Source organism: Chiroxiphia lanceolata, chromosome 1, assembly GCF_009829145.1.
Source record: "Chiroxiphia lanceolata isolate bChiLan1 chromosome 1, bChiLan1.pri, whole genome shotgun sequence".
NCBI lineage: Eukaryota > Metazoa > Chordata > Aves > Passeriformes > Pipridae > Chiroxiphia > Chiroxiphia lanceolata.
Window position 1 is genome coordinate 105,814,801 of NC_045637.1, and position 22,326 is coordinate 105,837,126.

The 22,326-nt window shown below is 38.5% G+C and overlaps 1 protein-coding gene across 40 annotated transcripts in view; it reads right to left on the reverse strand.

Moving 5' to 3' along the window:
* Positions 1–22,326, reverse strand: part of CLASP2 (cytoplasmic linker associated protein 2) — a 143,459-nt gene that overhangs the window by 101,735 nt on the left and 19,398 nt on the right. For 36 of the 40 annotated variants that reach the window (XM_032678819.1, XM_032679070.1, XM_032679113.1 and 33 more), the window contains exons 3-7: positions 19,515–19,618; positions 16,040–16,131; positions 15,652–15,727; positions 14,058–14,155; positions 6,880–6,950 (exon numbers count right to left, since the gene is read on the reverse strand). In XM_032678819.1, the coding sequence (XP_032534710.1) occupies positions 6,880–6,950; positions 14,058–14,155; positions 15,652–15,727; positions 16,040–16,131; positions 19,515–19,618 (441 nt within the window). Of the gene's footprint in view, positions 1–1,676; positions 1,838–6,879; positions 6,951–14,057; positions 14,156–15,651; positions 15,728–16,039; positions 16,132–16,825; positions 16,950–19,514; positions 19,619–22,326 lie in introns of those variants that run through there. The other 4 variants (XM_032679148.1, XM_032679179.1, XM_032679223.1 and 1 more) reach the window with 4 other exon arrangements.

Consider the following 22,326-nt stretch of genomic DNA (forward strand, 5'->3'; position numbering starts at 1 on the left):
ATATAAGGAGGATGTACAGAATGGCAGCAAAACTTAATTAAATTAGAAAAAAAGATCAAAAAGTTTTCTTAATAGTAACTAAGGTTTTGTTTTCCCTAGCAGTTTCATAACATAACATCAGAAGACTGAATTCCTTGTAAATGTGGTAAGCAGTAGTTTTAAGAGAGACCAACAGCTACATAATCATCCTACACACTGTTAATTGTATTTGGCATCATTGCTCAAAGCTCCTACACAGAACGTCAGCTGACTGCCTGAACAGTACTTTGTTCTTAGTGCCTTTGTTAATGACGAATTAAATTATACAGAAGAGAGCTCCACAACCACCCTCACTTTATAAATCTCGACCATTACAGAACCACAAAAATCCTATGGCTTTGCCTAGGGAATGCAGTTATTTCTTAACATGCTACAACTTGCATCCTTAATCTGCAACTTACCACAATCCATGTTTACACCATGGAGAACTGTGTTGCTTCACAGGAAGCAAACAAAAGAAAGAGAAAAACATTTCCAGGAAAAAAAAAATCTCAACAAGAGGGAGCTTACAACATATTCAGTTCTACAAAGACCACGACTCCTCCTGCACCTTCCAAATGACAAACAAAAATATAAACATCGGAGAACTGCCTGAATTTTATTTAGACTGTACAGCCCAGCTGTAATTTCACTGCTGTAGTCATGCTCATTATCTCTTTCAGTCTCCAACATATGAAAGAACTAAGTGAAAAACATACACCTCAGGACGCCTTAAGAAAGGGTCTCTCTCGGGACTCTTACAACTGCTGTTTTAGCCAATTCAGACAATAGATTTAACCTTAATCCGTGATCTTTATAAGACCATCCTCGTTATTTAAAACTATATATATAAAATATAATATATCATTGTAATCATTTGTAAAAGCACAGCTATCCTACTATATCCCTAAACTTGCTGCAAGTCCAATGAACGCTTAAGTTTCTCTGAAAATAACAACACATGTATAGAAAGTCATCAAGGTATTAAGCTCAAAGAACCTGGCTGTCACGCAAACCCAGGAGGTGTTATAAAGGTAAAACATATGTCTAGTTTTTAACGAAAACACAACAATATAGTCTGTATTGCTTTACTGACCTACTTTCCATTGGTTTGTGTAACAATACACTGTGCAGTGAAGGAAACATAGTAACATTCCTTGTCTATTAAATATACATCCCCAGCCCTAGCAGCAAGGCTCTTCTTTTATGGCTACGCTGAATTAGTATGAATTTCTTCACAAAACAGAGCAGATTAACACAAGCTTGTATACTAAGCGGTGTATAGTAAATTCAGCCCTAACTTGCAGAGGCAGCTATAACATAAGTAACACTGAGGCGAGAGGGGTAAACACAACGCCAACATAAAAATGCACAGCGGAACCCGCCAGCGTAGTAAATAATTGAGATCACGGGCCATCCCACAAACCCAGGCACGGTTAAAATTTCAGAAAAGGTTGGAGTTGCCACGCTGGGTGCCCGCGGTACCCTCCGGCTGCTGCGCTCACCCTCCATCCCTGAGCGCCGGGCGGCGGCGGAAGACAACCCCGCCAGCGTGAGATGCCAACCTGCCATTCCAACCTCCCCGGGCCCCCCGCGCCTCCAGAGGGCTGCAGAGAAGCCCCCGCACGCCCGAAGGGTCAGCGGCGCCCCGCACTCACCGTCCCCCACAGCCATCATGCCCGGCGGTGCCGCGGGAGGGCGGGCGCGGCGGGTCCCGGCTCCCAGCCGGACGCCAGCCGGATGGATCCCTGCCGCCGCAGCCGCCGCTCCGCTTCAAAATAGCAGTCCCGCCTTACGCGGGAACCCTCCGCGCCCGGCCCGGCCCCGGCCCGGCCCACCGGGCGCCGACACCGCCCTCCGCCCGCCCCCGCCGTCATGTGCCCGCCGGGATCCCCCGCGGCCCGCCCGGCCCGCCGCTGGCACCGGCCCCGCCGCAACCCCTGCGACGGGGTGACATCCCACCCCCCCCAGGGTGAGGCTTTAACCCTCCTCCCCCCGCCCCGGCAAATGAAGCAGGAGAAGCAGCAGCCTTGGGTAGGATCAATCAAAACATAACAGAGATCAATCAAAACATAACATACCACAAAATAAAACAATAAATCCGCGGGAAGTAGACAGGAGTTTCGTTGAAGAAAGGTGCTGTCTGGTTTTTTGTGAGTTTTCAGAAGGCTTTTTGTTTTTGGAAACCCCCTCGGAAACTGTGAAGAGAAACACTTTCCAAAAGGTGTGTGGGCATCACATGCTGGGGGAGTGTTTTGCAGCGTTATGGGAATTATAATGAAACCCTACCCAAAACCTGGGCTTCTGATTACAGTTTGTTCCCAAATCAACGTTTTTAAGGGACACGGTGAAGGTAGAAAGAGTGCAATCCAATAAAGTGATTAAAAAAAAAAAAAAGAATAGCAAGTAGTACCAGTTTACTTTGTCTTGGCCATGGAAAAGTTTAAAATTCAGAGAGGCTGTAGCATATGGAGTTACACAGTGCATGAGAACCATCCATTTGCAGGAGCCGGGCACTGTTCCCCATAGTAATAATCCAAAAACTCATGCAAATTCCTTAAAAAAAGGTGGAAGCATCAGCCTAATGAGGCCCTTTACTTCCAAAATGGGCTTAAACTGACCATTATGCTTCATCAGTCAGTAAATTTTCCTATTTAAAATGATAAACCAGGAAGAATAGCAGCTGAAACTGAAAACTGTGGCTACATTTTGACCACTTGCACTGAGGGAGCAAAAGAAATACATGCAGCTCAAAACCCTATAAAATAATCATGGCAGCTATCACAGTATTCCCAAACGATATATATTCATGTTGTGCCGCACTGGTGAGCTCCATTAGAGTATGTCGTCATTGTCTCCATAGTAACTATATTTCCAAATAGAAAACAGCAAAGGGAAATAAAAAACAATAGCGTAATGTGGAAAAACAGATACACACTTGTGCTATGGATATTTATTTGCCCCCTTCTTTTTTTTTTTAGGGGAACATTTATCTCAACTGCATCTTTATCACCCATGACACAGCTCCCTTACGCTGTGATATGTAATCTGTATCGGATCGTACCTGTCACATTTTATGTTTGTAAAGCCAACCCTATGAGCCATTAAACATTAAAATGGAAAAACTTCCCAGGTTGAATAGAGATGTACAGTTTATATTCAGCTCAAATCATTCTGTCTGCTGAAGACAGCAGAGAGCTCAATATTATTCATTTCCTTACTTTCTTTTAATATCCTGTCTCAAAATTTACACTACTACCTGATATAGGAATCTGCTGAAATTCTCTCAGAGAAAACAGTATTTACAAATTTCAGGCAGCAGAAACAAGTGCTTTTGCAACACTGAGATTGGCTGCCAGTTCTGTTTCCATAGAAATGAACATTCATTTGCTGGAAAACGGGGAGGTGCTTTAAAGAATCTTCTCCAGTTTGGAGGGCTACATGTATTTCCGATGGAGTGAAAGGACAAAACTAGCAGCACATGTTAAGCACATTGCTTAACAGGCAAACATCCTGATGTGGTTCCCTTAATATGCAACATCATTATGAATGTAAACAAATCCCAAGGTTTACATAGCAGCTCATTCATTCACATAATTCACATTAGAGAAATGATCACTGGTTTTACTATCCGCAGCTGAGGGTAAAGGAAAATGGCTAGAAAATAATTATAAAAAAAAATAAAACAAAGGTCAGTTGGAGAGGCAAGCTAGCAGTGGGATATTACTTAAGGCCGAAAGTCATTCTCATCAAGCAAAAGCACTAAGACTCCTTCTCAGTTTCTGTGTTAGACATGGTGTCTTTTCATCTGTTAGCTTTTAAAACTCCTTATTACACCCTGCCCCAATTATTCCACCCATACTTGTTTAAATGTGCTTTCCACCTCATCTACCCTCCAAGAGGACGTAATTCTCTAATAGTAACTTGTTCCCCTCCTCCTCCTCTTTACAGTTCCATCAGGGATCAGATTGAATAAAGGAAGAGGGTAACACAAGACTAAAGGGACTGTTCATGCTAGATCCCCTCTAGCACACTCACGAGTATAATAAGATATTAAATCTACCAGTGTGCATAAGAGTGCAAGTAGGATAGCTTTTCCTCTCCTCCCTGTATTTCTCCCACATACCAAAGCATTACAAACAACACAATGTTTCCAGAACTCTCAAGCATTAAATCAGGTTAGTACAAACATATTTTTTAAATATGTATTTGTTCTGATTATTAAAATACTACTGAAAACAGTTTGTATTTAGATTGTTTAAAGCTGTGAGCTTTGAATTTTTATTCTTTTTTATTCTTTTTCCCCCTCCTAAGTACACGCTGAATAAAAAGACTGAAGAGCTGACTTCAGTATTATTTGATAAGAAAATCCTAATTCACATCTCTGGATTCTCAGAAACTAGGTCAACATACCAAACATTTACTACCACAGCAGTGTCACTCAGGACTATGAAGAAGATGACATTTTCCACAGTTATATTAGCAAGTCCTTCCCTATCCATCACATGCTGAAGAGAACCCCATAAGTATAGTCAACTTACTTGGGAGAGTTAACTCCATCTGGCAAAAAGCCTTTCCTTTTGCTGATAAGAAGGCTCACTATGGGGTTTAATTATATAAAGCCAGTTGAATAGTTTTTTGCCCTCTCCACACAGCCTCCAACACATACTTTGGAAACATAACCCTATTGCCCCCCACCTTCCCAAACCCTACTACAAAATATCCAAAGCACTAAAAAAAAAAATAAAAAAAATAAAAATCCTTAACACTGTAACAGATGTGTTAGACATTAAAATCTGGCCTTTATCCAGAGATGTTTGATAAACCTCCTGAAAGAAAAGTTGCTAACAAGGCTACAGAAATTCAACAGTAACTTTCAATCTACACTGCAAGCAGTAAATACAAATTGTCCTTCAGAGAATAATAAAGCACAAAGCCAAGATAAAGCACTAACAATGGAAGAATATCTTTTCAATAACATTGAAAAACTGCCTAGATGGAAGCAACAGATGAACTAGGTTCAAGCAAAAATACTGAGAACAACGTATTAAGAGGGATTCTGTCTGTAGTACCAAAACAGAATCACAGTAACTTTGCACAGAAATTGCCACCTACAAGACAAAACACGGTTTATACTGCCACAGATCAGCATTAATATCTGTGTTTTACACGAGATAAAATCAGCTTAAAAATAAGGTTTATTAGCTCTCTGAAATAGAGACAAAAAGGACAGAAGTGCCACATTAACTAGTCCAACAATGTTGTAAATATATTTTCATATATTTAAATTATTTCAATGCACTTATATTCCCTCGTGTAACTTTCTCTATTCTCCTGAGAACTACCAACAGAAAAAATACACATGTAAAATGCATCTCTGAACCTCTCAAACCTACGCAGCTGTATTAACTTTAAATGCAAAAGATAATGGTTTGCCCTTTCACAATTTACAATCTAACGTAACATTTATGTAAAACATTTTCCCCCCAAATTATTGAATACCTTCTTTCTTAAAAATACTAATTCTTACAAAGCAATTTTTGTGTTCTTTAAGTGTTCAAAATAGCAATGTTTTATTCCAAAGCAAAATGCAGCAGAGAAATTCTCACTACCTCAAAGAAAAGGTTAGAAAAACACATTCCTTTGAACCTACAGTCCCTTCTGTTTTCATACCAACAAGAAAAGGGTGAGAAAATTTAAAATGAAAAGGGTATATTTGAGTACAGGAAGGAATCACATGCATCCCTCAAAGTATTTCTACTCTTGCATGGACACAGTTTTTAAATCTAGCAGAGCCTCCTCAGCACAGTTACTCTGAATGAAAAATCCTCCCCTATAAAACAATATCTATGACAAGACCCAATGGAATGGTCTAAAGTTGTGTCAGGGGAGATTTAGGTTAGATATTAGAGAAAGGTTCCTTCACCCAGAGCGTGGTTTGGCACTGGAACAAGGTTCCCAGGGAAGTGGTCACAGCACCAAGCATGCCAGAGTTTAAGAAGCATTTGGACAATCCTCTCAGACACACGGTGTGACTCTTAGGGATGCTCCTGTGCAGGGCTAAGGGTTGAACTCTATGATCCTTGTGGGTACCTTCCAACTCATCATATTCTGTGATTTTGTGATCTACTGATTCCTTACAGAAGACAACAAAGCTTTCAAAACCAATTATATTAAAGCCACTGCCACCGCACCTGCCTTGTTGCACTGTTATGTAACATTTTTCTTAATTTATAGTTTTAAGAAAGAATGATGGTTTTGCTTTTTCATACTATAAAAAACTGCATCAAAAAACCAGTAGGAAGCAACAAGGATTCCCCTGCACAACAGGTTCTCTTTTCTTGAAATACACCAAAAATAAGAAGCTCAAACTCAATGAAATCTTAATTTCAACATTTAAGTGTCTTTGAATGCTGCAGTCACCTATTTCTATAATTTAAAACTCCATATATTATAATCATGATGCATCATCTTAACTGAGAAGGTATCAAACATACTCATCAGTAAAGTACCATTTTGTTTTAGAAACATACTATAAGATAGGATAAAGGTTCATCTGATCTTTTTTCCCGTGCATGAACACTTTGCAGCATTCTTCTATCCTCTACTGAGCACATCTGCAGCTTGTTAAATATTCACCGCTTGTTTCCATGCAGTTTCAACACCTTTTCCAATCGTATTCTGACCGCAGTCCAGCAAATACTTCCAGTAAAACAGTATAAGCTTGTTTCACCAAATGTCTCATTTTCTCAGCGTTTACACGTTTCTATTCATCCATCTCATGTTGATAATCCTAATATTCAAATATTTATCTTGTATTAATCTAAAGCTGATTATAAATATATGATCTTTCATACTCACCACTGACGCTGCTTAAAATCATATTTCCAGAGTTTCTTACTTCATCAAATTTTGTAAAGATTGTTTGCAACCTACAAAGAACAAAAAGAACAAAGTATTTTTATGCATTTGAAATCTCACTGGCTATTGGTAAAAACAAATCAGTTTATTAGCATATTTAAAGCAGTAATACAGAACATACAAGAGATTAAGAGTATCAAGAAACAATTCCTAAAGGATTCATCTTTAGTTGAGTATCTTCACACAAATGCACAGAAAACTAAGTCAGCTTAGCAAAGAACAAAATTGAGCATTGTTATTAGTATGATTAAATATGACATCCTAAAGTTCAGGTTCAGTAATAGTATATATTGGGTTTAGATAGCTGTGACACAACAACAAAAGGTAACAATTTGAACTATGGAAGGTTAATGTTGAAAAAAAAATATGGATCACTATTTAATTTATTCTGAGACAATTACTAATTTTCCTCAAAACTTTTATTCCTCAAAATTTCCTCAGATTGGTTATGAAAATACTTTTGTGGTAGTTAGCACTTCCACAGGGAAAAAAAAACAACTTTTTTCTAAACTTAAGATACACTAAACACTTTAGTTATGTCCAACATGCACACCACTGATTTTAACTCTCACAATAGAAAACCCTCTGCAAATGCTTTGCTACGTGTAAAAAGCAAAAAACAACAAAACCAAAAAACCACAAAAAGCACACACCAAAACAAAAACCTCCAAAACTCTCCATTTCCAATCTAGTTCCACAAAGCAAAAAATGGTGTTCAAGCCAGAAAGCTGGCTGACACTTCAACAGCCATTTCTCATCACTTCTGCAGAAAACTCAATAAAAGCAGTGGAAGTATCTCACAGAAAAAATGTGACCCACGCACTAGCAATACATTTGTACTGACATAATACATTGTTCAGCTGCAAACACTTGAGAACATTTTCTTACATTTCTCAAAAGACTTTTTTGCATTTGGAGTACTCAGAATACGTAGTGCACGTGAATTTTTAGCTCCAAGTTTATCAGGACCGGATCCTGATTTTAAATGAACAAAGTTATGAACTACAAATCACACGACAGTCTGCAAATCTCAAACAGGTACAGTTCGGTTACATTAACAGAACTAGAGGCTACGTTACCCAATTCAAAGTTTGCTAAAAATTTGCACTGAAAGGCTGTCTTTACAACTCACAATCTGAACTGTTTTAAGGCAGACCCAGAAAAACGTGTAAGAACAATGCCTGGGTATGAAAATCCTTACAAGGCATAAAGGAGAAAAGTCAAGGACACACAAAGATTTTAACTTCAGCATTTCCCAATGCACACACCACTTTTACTCAATGATCCGTGCAGAGAGGCTGTGCACTCTCACTGTGCAGAGTCTACATTCTCTGAGACTGCAGGCCCCTTTCACTCACTGGGACCTCATTTATCTAATAATGAAGAATGCGATAAAATAATGAAATGCAGACAGACTGCAATATAAAAAGTTTCAGCATTTACCTGCACCATCCAACAACTTAGGACTCTCACAATATGTTACTTTTACTTTCCAAATACCACAAAGCAATATGCTACAGAGCAAATTTGTCCTGGACTTAGCAGGCCCACAAGAAGAACGACATGGATTAGCTGAGAATTCCACAAAAAGGCCTACCCTAGATGCAATCATCTAAAAAAACACAACCAAAATCCCCCTTAATCATTTAAATCAATAACCTGTAACACAAACCAGCAGTTTTTCTATGATCTCAACTTATCTCAAAACAATATGTTGCTCAGTAGTAGTTGGCCTAATCTTTCTCTAACATACTTGGCAGCCTCTCTCTGGAACCTATTACCCTCTCCCTTTTGCACCACCATTGCATTTACATCCACTGCCGCCACAGCAAAATGTCTGAAACAGCAGCAATTCACATATGTCACTGCTTTAATACTGAACCTCAAGTCTTTTAATGAAAAGATCAGTTGGTAAACCAAAGGCAAGTTATATGGAAATGGGGTTTGTTTTGCACGTAAGACTCGGAAAAGTAAAACTTCTGAAATTAAATGCTTTATGGGTACTAGCATTTACTAATGACACATGGAATCCCATTAACATGCCATGTGCTTTCAACCGTACAAAGTGAAAAATTCACACAAGAATCAATACACATAATAATGCATCAGGCCATCTTGCTTTCATAACAAGAAGTTAATGTGTTTGCTTCATATGTACCATAGTACTTTTAACTTTTACCAGTGGTTGCGAATTCCCCTCAACACTGCTGGATTCCACTGCAAACACTGCATTAACAGTGCACCTTGTTAATGAGAAAAACTTAACACTACATCTGAAGGGCTAAGACTGTTATCCTAAGAAAAACTGAACATGACTAGAGAGATTAACAGATTTCCTTTGAAATTTCACTTTAATTTTTATATCCTGTAAAGCTGATGTTATCCATTTCGCATACATACTTTACAGAATTCAAAAGAAAAAAGTATTTCCTGCTCTTTTGAACCTAGTTTTCAAAAATGCTTTCCTGAGTGTTTTAAACAGAAGGTAAAAACAAAATGCTTCCTTATAAATATGTTATAATAATACACATTGCCTCTCACTTTGGGCAAAATATTTGATAAACTACTACTATGAACAATAAAAAACTGTTTGTCAGCACTGCATGCTATGTCATCAGTGGTGCAGGCTGCAGAACAACACACAGTACTGCCACTTTTAAAACTTTCAAAGCATGTCTTTATGACCAGCAGCACACTATACAGCATTTGTCATAATTACAATAACAACCAAAAAATCCATTATAACACAGCTGTCAAAAAGGTAAAGCACTACTGCAGATCCAACCCTCTCTTTAGTACAGCTTACAGGAACTGTAACTACTACTTTGCAAAGTCTCTCACAACAAGTTTCTTCCTCCCTCTCCTCCCACCCTGCTCTTCTTGCTACCTTTTTCTCTTCTCATATTTCTTCACAGAGTCACAGGCAGCAAGGCAGTATGGGTTAAAGTGTCTAAAACTATTGCAACCACAATCAATTTAAGAATGTTTACAGGAGTCCAGCTCCTGGCAAAAGAGAACCTGGCCAAGAGGAATCCAAGAACATTTACATGGCTGGATGAAGACCAGTTTCACCAGCAATGAGGAATGTTCTTTGAGAAGAGCAGCATTATTACTCCCTTTATCTCCTCTCTCTAAGCCCAAGTCTGGATATGGAATTGTAATCAATCACGGAAGTCATCAGTCAACAGAAATACTATGTCACCAGTGGACAGAAATATTATCTCCTTTCTCCAAAAAGACACAGACACATCTTCTGCAACTTCCCATATGGAAGGAAAACTCCCCACTGACAAAAAACACATGTTCAGGACAGCAGGCCACTTCTGCGTGGGCTGTCTCACTGCATGAATGAATGTATGAGGTTGCAGCACTTTAAATGGGGGCTCCTGGCAACCTGCTAAACCCTCTCCTCCGGCAAGCGACAGGTCTCCGTCACAGTATTACCATAATATGGTGGTGATGTTCCATGAGAGGAACACAGCTTGAGCTGACACGTGGAAACGTGGATGTTCCCAAAGAATGCCCACTACACTTCTAGACTGAAAAGCCGTTAATTCATATCATGCTTGGTGAAGTTCAACTGTTCATGTAACAGGCAGAGGGGGATACCTAAAACTTTGAACCTGGTGATAAAGAGGCAAAAGAGCACCGCTCCCCTCTCAATAGTAGAAGGATAAAGAAGAAGAAAGGGTGGTAACAAGTTTGTTGTTCATGTCCAAAGTCAGTCTAAAGCAGGAAATGGCCCATATGAAACCTTGTACTTATTTCTCCATATTTTCCTTTTCCAAGGAAAAAAAAAAAGGATCTTGCAGACATGTGTCCACATCTGGACACCCAGATGGACTTCATCTACAACATGAACTAGACAGATAAGCAGAATGTGCCTACCACATAAAATGTGGTATTCAGAAATGCATACTGCAATATGTTTCAACATTTTACGATATGAAGTTGTGACCCTAGACATAAGAACTAAACAAACAACTGGTTTTATACATTCATGCTTCTCAAGGAACAGTAGGGAAATCTGTCAGATGAATTCCTGAAAAATAAAAGCTTTTAACAGTCAGACTAAGTAACCGCTATCTAGAGCCACATATACTATTTCCATTCAAGGAAGATCAGCCACACAGATTCCACACTATAACAAATTCAATTTGGCCCATATAGAACAAAACCTGTTGACTTTTCTTGGCTCACTGAACAAGAAATAAAACATCAGCTTTCAGTATTCACAAATATATTAACACTAATACTTCCAGGCCCGATACCAAAGACTGTCAAACCTCTTTGGCAGCAACTTCAACAAAAGGGAAAACAACATCCAAATTTTCAACCACAGATTTGATACTGATTTCTAAAAAAAGAATGTGCTTCAAGCAAAAAGCACAATACTATTCTGAGATTTATAAGTTGAAAAATAATAAATACAAAGAGGAACCCATTGATTTTATTTATAAACAAACTCAAAGTTTATTGAGTAAAGTACAGAAATACACTGAAGAAAAATAAATAGTATCATGTAGAGTTGAACTACAAAGGTAAGATCCCATATTTTATTCATTACCTAGATTCCAACAGGTCCAATAACCCCCTCTAGAAAATCCAGTATTTTCCACAAAGGCAAACCCTACCAGGTGCAGATTACAAAACCTTTTAAGCCTACTATTATTAAATTACTAACTATATTTGGCTTTATACAGACACAACATGTATATACCATTTGCATATTTAAGGAAGTTGAACAGTTTCTCAAAACAATGCTTGATTAACTTTCCTGCCTTCCTTTCAGCAGACATGAGCTCTTATTTTCTGTGCTTTAAGAGTAAGTGCATTCGAGCAGCAACACACAGCTCTCTAATGTGTAATTTTTTATGTAAACTAAACAAGCCTATGTTGTATTAATTCATGTGTGCACCAAATACTGAAGTAATAGGGTTTTCTGCTAATATTTATGTTCACACAATTTTTAGTGCACTGACACAAGTGAAGGAGCTGCAGTGTAGTTTTTTAAGGCTGAACTCAACAGCTGAAAGCAGCCATGTCTGAACTACAGATTATCTGTAATACTTAAACCCCTTAAAACCTACACAGACACACAAATATGAACAGAGATTCCCCTCAAAATAGTGAATATTCAACATCAAAGATTTTTTTCCACAGATGATAGCTGCTGCATAACCACATGAAAATTTTAATGCATCCAAGCAAAGGGAAAGCTTCTGACAGGCACTGGGGAAGAAATGTTTTAAATTAGGTCTGCCTCTGAAGGAACAACAGTCTGAGCTACCATAGAGCTAATCTGTCTTTCCTGAGCTTTGTCAAACGCCTTCTTATTTGAGTGAAGCAGTAAGAAGAGACTACAGGAGCTCTGCTTTCTGTCAGCGATGGATGGGACAGACTTAGCAGCCTCAGCTAAAATAAATCCCAACTCCCCCCTTTATCCCAGTCTAAAAATTACCACAGAAGACACAACACTGAGACTCAGCTCACATACTATTTTACACTAGCCCTGACTGTCAGGTGCAAAACTACTGAGATTCAGTGGCAACAACCCATTTAACATGCACCAAGTTGAGCCTAGCTTCTTTATGTAAATGCAAATGATACAGCCATGCTTGCTTTCAGATCGGGGCAATTTTGTATTCAGCTGATTCAGACAGTAGAAACAACAACTTGGCACCTACTGCAACTAAATTAGAAGCTGTTGATTGCCCCGAGGATACAAAGCACCTATGGTGTTTAATCCTATTTGGATCCCAAGATGTACTCAGTTTGTGTCACAAGGAGTTGTGAACAGTGAGTGCTGAACCTAAGCTTACTGTCAGACCCAACACGTACAGTACTCTCAGACTCCACAGTACAAAGGCTGTGTTATCTGCGATCTTTTATTCTCTGTTCCAAACAATGTCCAAGGCCGTATCTTAATGCCAGAAAGATATTCTCTGGTATGTTTCAGTTATCTGCTAGGAAACCCAGTTTTTGGAATTGTAGTAATAATATGGCTTAAACTTCTATGGTGACCATATAATCTATTAATAGTCTAAAAGTGTGCACAACTTCTCATTCTCAAAGGCAGAGTAAACTTTTCTCTAAACATGCTGAACTCTGCCTGGAATGTGAAACAATAAATTCAACATCTTTCTCCCATGACATTTTCACAGAATCCCAGAATGGTTTTGGATCATCTAGTTCCAACTGCTCCAGGACAGGCAGGAGCACCTTCCGCTAGACCAGGCTGCTCAAAGCCACATCCAACCTGGCCATGAACACCCAGGGATGAGACACCCACAACTCCTGTGGGCATCCCGTTCCAGTGTTTCACCACCACCACTAATTAATTAAAAATTACTTCCTAATATCTAACCCAAACCTACCCTCTGTCAGTTTAAAGCCGTTCCCCCTTATCCTATCATTACATGTCCTTATAAGAAGTCCCTCTACAGCTTTCTCATAGGCTCCCTTTAGGTACTAAAGTGCTCTAAGGTCTCTCCAGAGTCTTCTCTTCTCCAGGTTGAAAAATCCCAGCTCTCAGCCTATAAGAGAGGTATTCCAGTACCCTAATCAATTTAGTGGCTCACCTTTGGACTAACATGTTCTTCTCATGTCAGGGGCCCCACAGCTGAACACGTATTTTGATATATTATCAAGCTGTATTCTGATATCCTATAAATAATCATTAAAAACTAGAGCTCTTAGTTTTTAAGAAGGTTCTGATGAGGGACAGTATCCCTTCTGATAATTCTCTCTGACACCAAGCAGTCAATATATTCCACTTTATCAACATCAAGAAGTGAGGTGACAATTCAGAGTAAAGTGATATGTTGATTGATAGGGAGTTAACACATATTTAAGAGTGTAAATTGTTTTGATAAGGAATTTGAAAGATTTTATTGAATAAATAGTCTTTCCCACAAAGGGCAACAAAACAATGGTTACTTTTATTTCATATAAACTAATCTACACAGTCAGAAACACTAGTTGGAAGCAAAACTAAGTAGAAAACAAAAAAAAAATTATAATAATTTAAACCCAAAGTTTTTAGTGAGTTTAAAATTCTGATTAAGAACAATAACACGTAAGGGCTCAGGATTACAAAACCAAAACAGTTAACTCACCTTCCAGGAGGAATTCCTCTCTTCGCAAGATCTATTCGTACTTTTTCTCCCACATGTCTATAAACCTCTACAATGGCCAGTATGGCAGCATCTCTCACCTGTGAATGCAGTTTAAACTGTTAATTTCAGGGTTACAGAAGCCAAAAAACATTTGCTGACAACCCACTAATCTTCCAGTTTCTACTGACCAGCATGCCAATTCATTTCACAAAACAGCTGAAACAGTGAGGATGAAAAGGAAAGGAAATAGAACTGTTATTTCAAGATGGTATTTGTTCTAAGATAGAGATCCCAGATGGTAAAAAAAATGCTAAAAGTAACGGCTTTAGAGGGAATTTCTGGGATGGACGTAAGAATAATATTTGTGGAAAAAATGTACTTTATTTAGGACTCTTATCACAGCAGGCGATACTTCCAAAAGTTAGTTCCTGCACTTAGTCTTGACACTTCATTTGCTTTCATCTGTTTCTACACACAGAAGGGTCCTTCTGGAAAACCAGGGACCTCACTGCCCACAAGAGTGGGCCAAAGTGATCAGCATTTTCTTCATTTACTTCAGCCTGAATCAGGTGGCATGACATCAGCACAAGAAAGGGAATAAGGCAAGATTGTGGAAGGGGAAAAAACATTTAAAACAAAGAGATTGAGTGCCTCTTCAAAAAATTCAAACCACAGTCATCACAATAACAACTGCCAAAAATGCATTTTAATATATGCCATTATTCTCTATAAAGAATGACTGGAATGACTTTAGCATTGTTCTTTGCAGCAGTTCTAACTAAACATACAATTGCTCTCAGAAGATATGAACTGCATCTTTACTAATCATCAGCAAACAGGACAAATTCTTTACAGAATTTCTCTATAATAGAACAATGCTATGCTATCCAGGAGACAAGAACTTTGCCACATTCAGAAATTAGGCATAAAGACTGTTTATGAGACCATCTCCTACCAATGTTATCTTCTTCCTTACTGTATTCTTAGTCTTTTCTGTCCAACACAACTGCATATAAATTGAGATATTTTATCCATTTCCATTTGAAGCCTTTCTGAAGTTCAGATGTCACTATTATGCACTATATCTTGATTTTCACTGCAGATGTTTTTGCTTACTTAGCTGATTTTAAAAACAGTCCTTGTATGTTCTCAAATGCCATTTGGGTTCCACTTAGAAAATAATTACACACAACAATGTTATCTTTAGCAAATTTGGCAAACTATTGCAGGTTTCATATAGGGGCTGCTTCTGGAGGCAATTCTTTGTGTCAGTAATGTTTTTTTTAATTATTTTATGTCAACATGCTCTATAAGAAACAACTACTTTCAGTAATTATTAGTTTCAACTTCTGGAGATTAAACTAAAGGGACAAGTATATTGCAATACTACTGCCTTTGCAACTCTACTTTCATCTTCCAGTGGATGGACTGATTAAGAAAAAAAAATGGGTTTATTTTTTCTCACGGTAGAAACTAATGGTATACTGTATATAAGCACTTTATCAGCTTGTCTTTAAATGCTTATATTTAATTTGCTTTCATTGCTCTGTCAAAGTATAGTTGTTTAAGGACCAGTAAGTAATGAAATCCTTACCTGACTATTGGAGTCACCAAACGCTATACACAGATGTGGCACCAACTTGCTGAGGATTAATGGCTGTGCACCATAACTTTAAAATAAAAAAAAAAGTATTTTTACAGAAAAACAAAATAATTTATGCAGAAGTGAACTTTTAGCTTAGCATTCATAGCACACAAACTGACATCAATCAAGCTCTGTCTGTCTCTTACTAGTCACTTGTCTAATTTTAAGTAAGATAAAAATTCCATAACTTCAGTCTTTCAGAAAGCTCACTAGTTGTTTGATTTTCCCCATGTATTAATGTAATTGAATCAGACTTCCTAAAGTATTAGTTTCAGAGGAAAACGACATTCAGAAGAAGGATAGAACCATTACATCTCCATAGAAACAAAAAGCTTACATGTTTAAGGTAGCAACAAGACACAAACACACTCCTTCTCGGGATCGGTAATTCTTGTGTTTAAAACCAACAGCAAGGCGTTCCCAAATGTACTATAAAAGCAGAAATAATTGTCTTTAATTACCAGGAGCAACACACAGTGTAATTCTATCCATATATTATAATTACATTCATAACAGTTGCAAAAAAATAACAGAAGACTGTAAAAGTGATAAAATTGACTTATGAAATGCACAATGTGCAACACAACACAGATGAATTCTATGCCAAAACCCATTCCTATAAAACATCTTTCAGTCATCTGAATATTTTTATTGTTTAAGAAACAGCTCCTAAAACATACAGAATTGTTACAGTTAATGCACACAAAACAAACATTTACAGTACAAACTACTGACTCAAGCAGAAGTTGCTATATCCTTTTTGCTTCATATTCTGTCTCCCTGCCAAAATTTCCTCTCATCCACTTTAGCTTGCCCTTATCTATACTCCTACTGTCCCACTTCTCCCTTAGTTTTGCTTTAAATTTATTTCATTTTTAGATTACTTCTTGCCCATTTGTTCTAATTGCTTTGCTTCCATTTTTGCTCTGCTTTCGGTTCTCCTTTTCTGTGCTGGTGCTGCTTCCTGTAGTACTACCCTCTGGCTCACTAAACCCTTCGTTTACCTTCTTGCGCACTCGTTTTTCACTGCCTGCCTCGACTCTTTCCCTCCTCGGCTCATCGTTTTTACCTTTCCATCTCTAGCTGCACCTTACGGTGTAAGGAGTGTAAACACGGAGCTTACGAGAGTGGGGATTCCCGGTGGTGTTTCGGAGCAGATGCACAGACTCGGGCTGCAACTCGCCCCAGCTGCAGCGCTGCCATTACAGCCCCGCCAGCATCCGGGGAGCGTTGCCTAGCGATGGACGGCTGCACAGTGGCAAGGGCTGCACACTTCGCAGCCCAGGCACCTCCCTCTTCCCAAATGCACCCCGGAGTGGTGCAACTGCAACCTATAATGACGCCATACCAACCTGCTAAAATGTATTAGACACTAATTATCCCAATTGCATTCGCCTTCCCGAGGAAAAAAAAAAAAAAACCAAATCCTCAGAAACAGCTACTGATCAAGGAAAAGAGAGACACTAAGAGCAGGGAATATGCATCCTCTTCATTAATGAGGTAGCACACTTCACGGCAGACATAAAATTTTCCAATTAGAGCCCTGCTAGATAATTTTGTCCCATCTACGGTGTTTTGTTTGTTTGTTTTATACTTCACTGGGTTTAGAGAAAACAAACCTTAGACAAGCAGGATATGGCTTGCCAAAACTGCACAGCTTAACAACAAAGAACAGGATTTTATGGAAGAAAACATCCTTCCAATTAACTCACTGTCACGGACAAACATGGGAAAAAGGAAATCTCCTTGCTAGATGTACAAAAATACAGGTAGAGAGGGAACGGCAGAGTACTGAAACAAACAAATCAGACTGAAGAGAAATTTAGGCTTTCACTAAATTAACCCTTCTTTAAGAACTAAATTCTTCTAATCAGAGAAATTCAAATGGCTGCTTAGAAATTTCAACTCTCTCAAGTTGCTAGCAACAATCCATGTCGACCTCCCTTTGTCCCATTCATGCACATTTATACCACTTATATTTTTATGCCTTTCTGCCCATAACCAGCTACACCTAGTTCTTGCTTATTAAAAAAAACCCAAAACCAACAAACACATCTAAAACAAGAAAAGGGATTTAACAACAGGACAAATTAAATGTTATTCGACAACACTCTAGAAAGGACAAGATAAGTTGACTGGAAAGAGACTTACAGGACTTCTCAAAAAATTATTCCATCCAGCTCTTCTAAGGAGATGTTCCTCTGCAGCAAAGAGAGCCTAAAGCTCTGTATTTCAGTGTTGGAGGCACAGTAAAGACTTTGCTGGTTTGGTCCCTGCTGTGATGATGATTGATACTTTTCATCCAAATTTTTAATGATCCATAAGCTGTCCTGAGAGCACACAACCAACGCCAGGCTTCTCCCACCCTGGGGAAGTTACCAGGAGAGCCATATGTTCTCCTCCATACACGCTGTTCCCATGAACCTTGTATGCTTTCTGACAATGAGAGTAATCTTCAAAGGGGATGGAAACTTCCTTACATCACCTCTGTGTACAACCTAACAACTCTGCACAAATGGAAAGATGGACCAGTAATCTAAAACTCTTTCATGATAAGGGCTTAGGGCAAAGCAGCTACCATCACATTCTTTATCATCAGCTGTTTGAAATGAAGGTATCTCCAAGATGCTCAGCTGTGCACTTGTCCAAATGCTACTGCTGTAGAGGTTCTGGTCTGTATTCCAGGTACTTTGGAGCATCTTGGGCACAGGAACATAGAATTTGTGAAGTACTGACACTTAGGCACAAAGAAATGCTGCAACATCCCTCTGTCAGTGAATACGACCAAAACTGTAGCTTGTGAAAAGAGAAACCCATGTCTTTGTGGATGACACTATTAGACCTTGATGCCTAAATGCCAGCCAAATCCGTAACCAAATCATGTGAGAAAACACCTCATGTTGGAAGGGAGATTAACACATTCTATAGTTGTCTAACATGCTTCCTCTTCTTTCTATCAGGCAAACAAATCAAGTGACAATTTTCTTACTCCAGATCAAGTCTCCAACATCTTATTCCCTGTGCACAAACATTCAAACTTCTATCTAGGAATAAAAAAAAGCCACGAAGTAGCACACACAAGAAACTCCTTTTTTTTTCCTGTTAACCTTTGCACTTACAACACAGAAACAGATTTTCTTCAGAAATTAAAAACTCAAATAGTAAGTTCCTACTCATGACCAGCGTCTCCAGACTTCCAAACAACACCATTGCTCAAGACTACAATCTTGTTAAACAATCCTACATTTTTAAGACTCACGGAGTAGAAAAACAAGATTAAACACTTGGAAGCCACATAATGCTAAGAACTGAAGGTTCAGTTAGGCAAACCTCCTAATAACCAAAGATGACCTGTCAGAGAGCAACTTACCCACACCTCAGTTTATCCAAGGTTCACAGAGCATCTCTAAGTTAGAAAATCTGCACCTCAACTACAGGACTAGTCCTACATGCTCAAGTGCAAAGTTAATTTTAAAATTAATTTGGAGCCAAATAAACTTACTTATTCCCATTAGGAAAACACAAACCCAAGAGATGCTTCGAACGTGCTTTAATTAACAAAGTTCTGTCACATGACATGAAAACATCTACTAAGAATTTAGCTACAAAATGCAAAAAACGCACAATCACACAATGCCAAGATTTTTATCTTTAGCTGAACAAGGCATTAGTGTCAATCCACTAGGAGTACCTTTAAGTTATACCATTTACACCATTAATAGTCGCCATAACATTGTGACACAGTCAAAGTTCATACATAAGTCATAAGCTCACTGGAGGCCTACATCTGAATCTACATTAAGTAATCATACCATGGGTGGTGCTGCTTCATCCATCAATTTCAATATAAGATTCTGTGCTTGCTCTCGAACTTGGTCTTTGGCATCTCCCATACGATCTATCAAAGGCATGAGAACTACAGGAGAGGGGGGAAAAAAAAGAAAATACAAAAGATTAAACACCTGGAGATTTCTAAAATGGAGATTTTTAAAAGATATTCCCTGAAACAGATTTGATATATACGTCATTCAAAAATAAAAGCTCATTTCAAATAGGTCAAAATATTTTTAAGTCTCAAATGAATTTCTGAGTATTTTACAAGACTAACAACAAATGCATTGGACTGAAATGGAAGAAAATAGTATCATCCAACAGGTTAAAAAGAAAGCAAGCTTCCCATCTTAAAAACGGTATGAATGACTTCAATTTAATCTTCAAAAAATATGCCAGTAACTTCTGAATGTCTGGCTTTTCTGAAAAATAATAGTGGGCATGGTGAGTGGCAAAGAATTGGAATAGGAAAAGAGGATATTTTAAAATCAGTGGGATTTTGCTGTTAATTAAAAAGAAATTTACAAGTTTTAAATCCTTCTATTCACACAGTGTACTTTCAAGAAACTCTGCCTTACTTCAGTAAAAGTTACTATTTTAAAATAAGCATCCTCATATAATATTTAACTGAAATTGCATGACAGTTGATCATGCTTCACATCCTAAGAGTCAGAAAAAAAAAAAATCAAAGGACTTGCTAATTCTTTTTGCTTGCTTTTCCAGACATAAGTCTATAATTACATCAAAGAAATTAATGCCACAATATTAGGAAAGATATCCAAATGGACACTCAGATCAGTATTGTGCAAGATATCCTTCTATACTAATGCCCAGTCCTCCATCTGGGGCCTAAACACACACTTTGTGAGATTCTTCCCCCCTGTGGTTTCAGTACCACTGCTTCAAAACGAGAGATGATGACACAGAGTGCACTGCCTTCCCTCGGGAAGTACAACTGACATGGAGTTGGTGGAGGTGTCATCTCCCGCGGGACAACTGCTTTGAAGTCAGTATAAGCACGTGTTACACCACCTAGAAAAAGTCGGTTTACATGCTAATGGTAACCTTTACCTGCTGACAGCTCAGCCCTCTGCATCAGCTCTTATTTCTGATCTGATCAAGTTTTCTAAGAGCTGCAAGTATCAGTCACATAATTTAGGTGGAACTTACTCAACACAGCCCACAATACTCACCCAGCTCATCTTTCTGCTCCTGCACTCTAGTTAAGATGCTAAAAATTAATTTTCCTTTTCTACTCATAGAAGAAATAACTATATCACACTACTTTTTGAAAATGAGATCGAAATAATTTTATCAGTACTTAATAACTTTATAGTAATAACTAAACAATAAGTTCACCAGCAAAAGAAAGGGAACAGAATCAAACTCAGAAGATCTCCTCAGTCCTCTGTTCCTACATTAAAAACAGCAGCCATTTCTGTACCATGATTTTTACTGGACAAATACATTGCTCAAGTCTGAATTTTCCCTTCAGCGATATCTGAACTCTTTCTTATTGTCCTAATCTGAGTATTTAATTCTACTGGTTCTGGATATTCCACTGACATCTCCCACCACCATTATCAAGGTTTTTCATCTAGGTTCTCTTCCCTTTCTCCTCTGAGGAAATTATTACAGCTACTTTCATTTTACTGTTTGAAGAGAAGAGTCTGGGGTTTTTTTGTTTGAGTTGGATTGTTGTTGTTTTGATGGTGTGGGGTATTGTCTTTATGGTTTGGTTTAGGATTTTTAAGGGGTGCTTCTGTTTTGTTTGGTGGTTGGGTTTGGTTTTTTTTTTCCATTTTGTAAATGAAGAAGAAACATCCAGAACTCAACTGATTTTTGAGAGTACACTTGACCCCTCCCACAAATTTCCAATCACTGTTATACCTACTAATTACATTTTTCTTGCCAACAGTACTTTTCATGACCATTTTCAGCTCTTCTGAACCGACCTTGTCCTCATACCATACATTACTAGCGAGGTCCACCACATTAGCCTGATTGTTGCTGAAGGCAACTCTAGCTTTACAGAGAGGGAAACAAACAGCCAGTGCCAGTCCTGTGGGAACACGGTTCCTTTGTGACTAATTAGCACGCTGAGTCATTTGACGGAGCTGCAGATACCAGGGCTCCGCTCAGATCACTGAGGCAAGCACGGAGAACAGCTCCTAGAAGCTGCTGAACAGAGATGAGGTCACCAAGTTAAACTAAGCTATGACACAGCCTGCAGATTTCAGTGTGCACAGCTACTGAACACTTGTCACTTGTGGAGCTCAGGCAAAGGACAAGCGGCTGTGGGAGCTGTTGAAGGGCCCAAATGTCTGCAGGCTTGGCTTTTTTTTGCCCTAAATCTCAAGTTTCTGTAAGACCCCATACAAGGTATGATATATTCTGTTTGCACTAGACAAATGAAATTAGGCTGCTGAATGCTGGCAACCACCAGTTGGTTTTCAGTTTGGTAGTTCATCTTTTCTGTCAGAATAAGCTCCAGTAGGAAATTATTTGAAGTTGGTTGTCTATTGATCAAGTTTCAAAACGCTCAACTAGAACAGGAACTTCACCAAACATATTTCAATTTGAATTCCTCGTGGCTTCATCACTTTTTCTCCAAATGTTAAGGCATGTCTAGGGAGAACTACAGTGAAAAATAGCTGAAATCATATTAGATGTCCTGCCTATGAATGAGTGGGAAACACATGTTCCTACCTAAAAAATTCTGACAATGTTTGAAACACCTGGGTCCATCCCAGCATCCTGTTTTGCTCATCACCCTTCTCTTGTCTCAGCTCT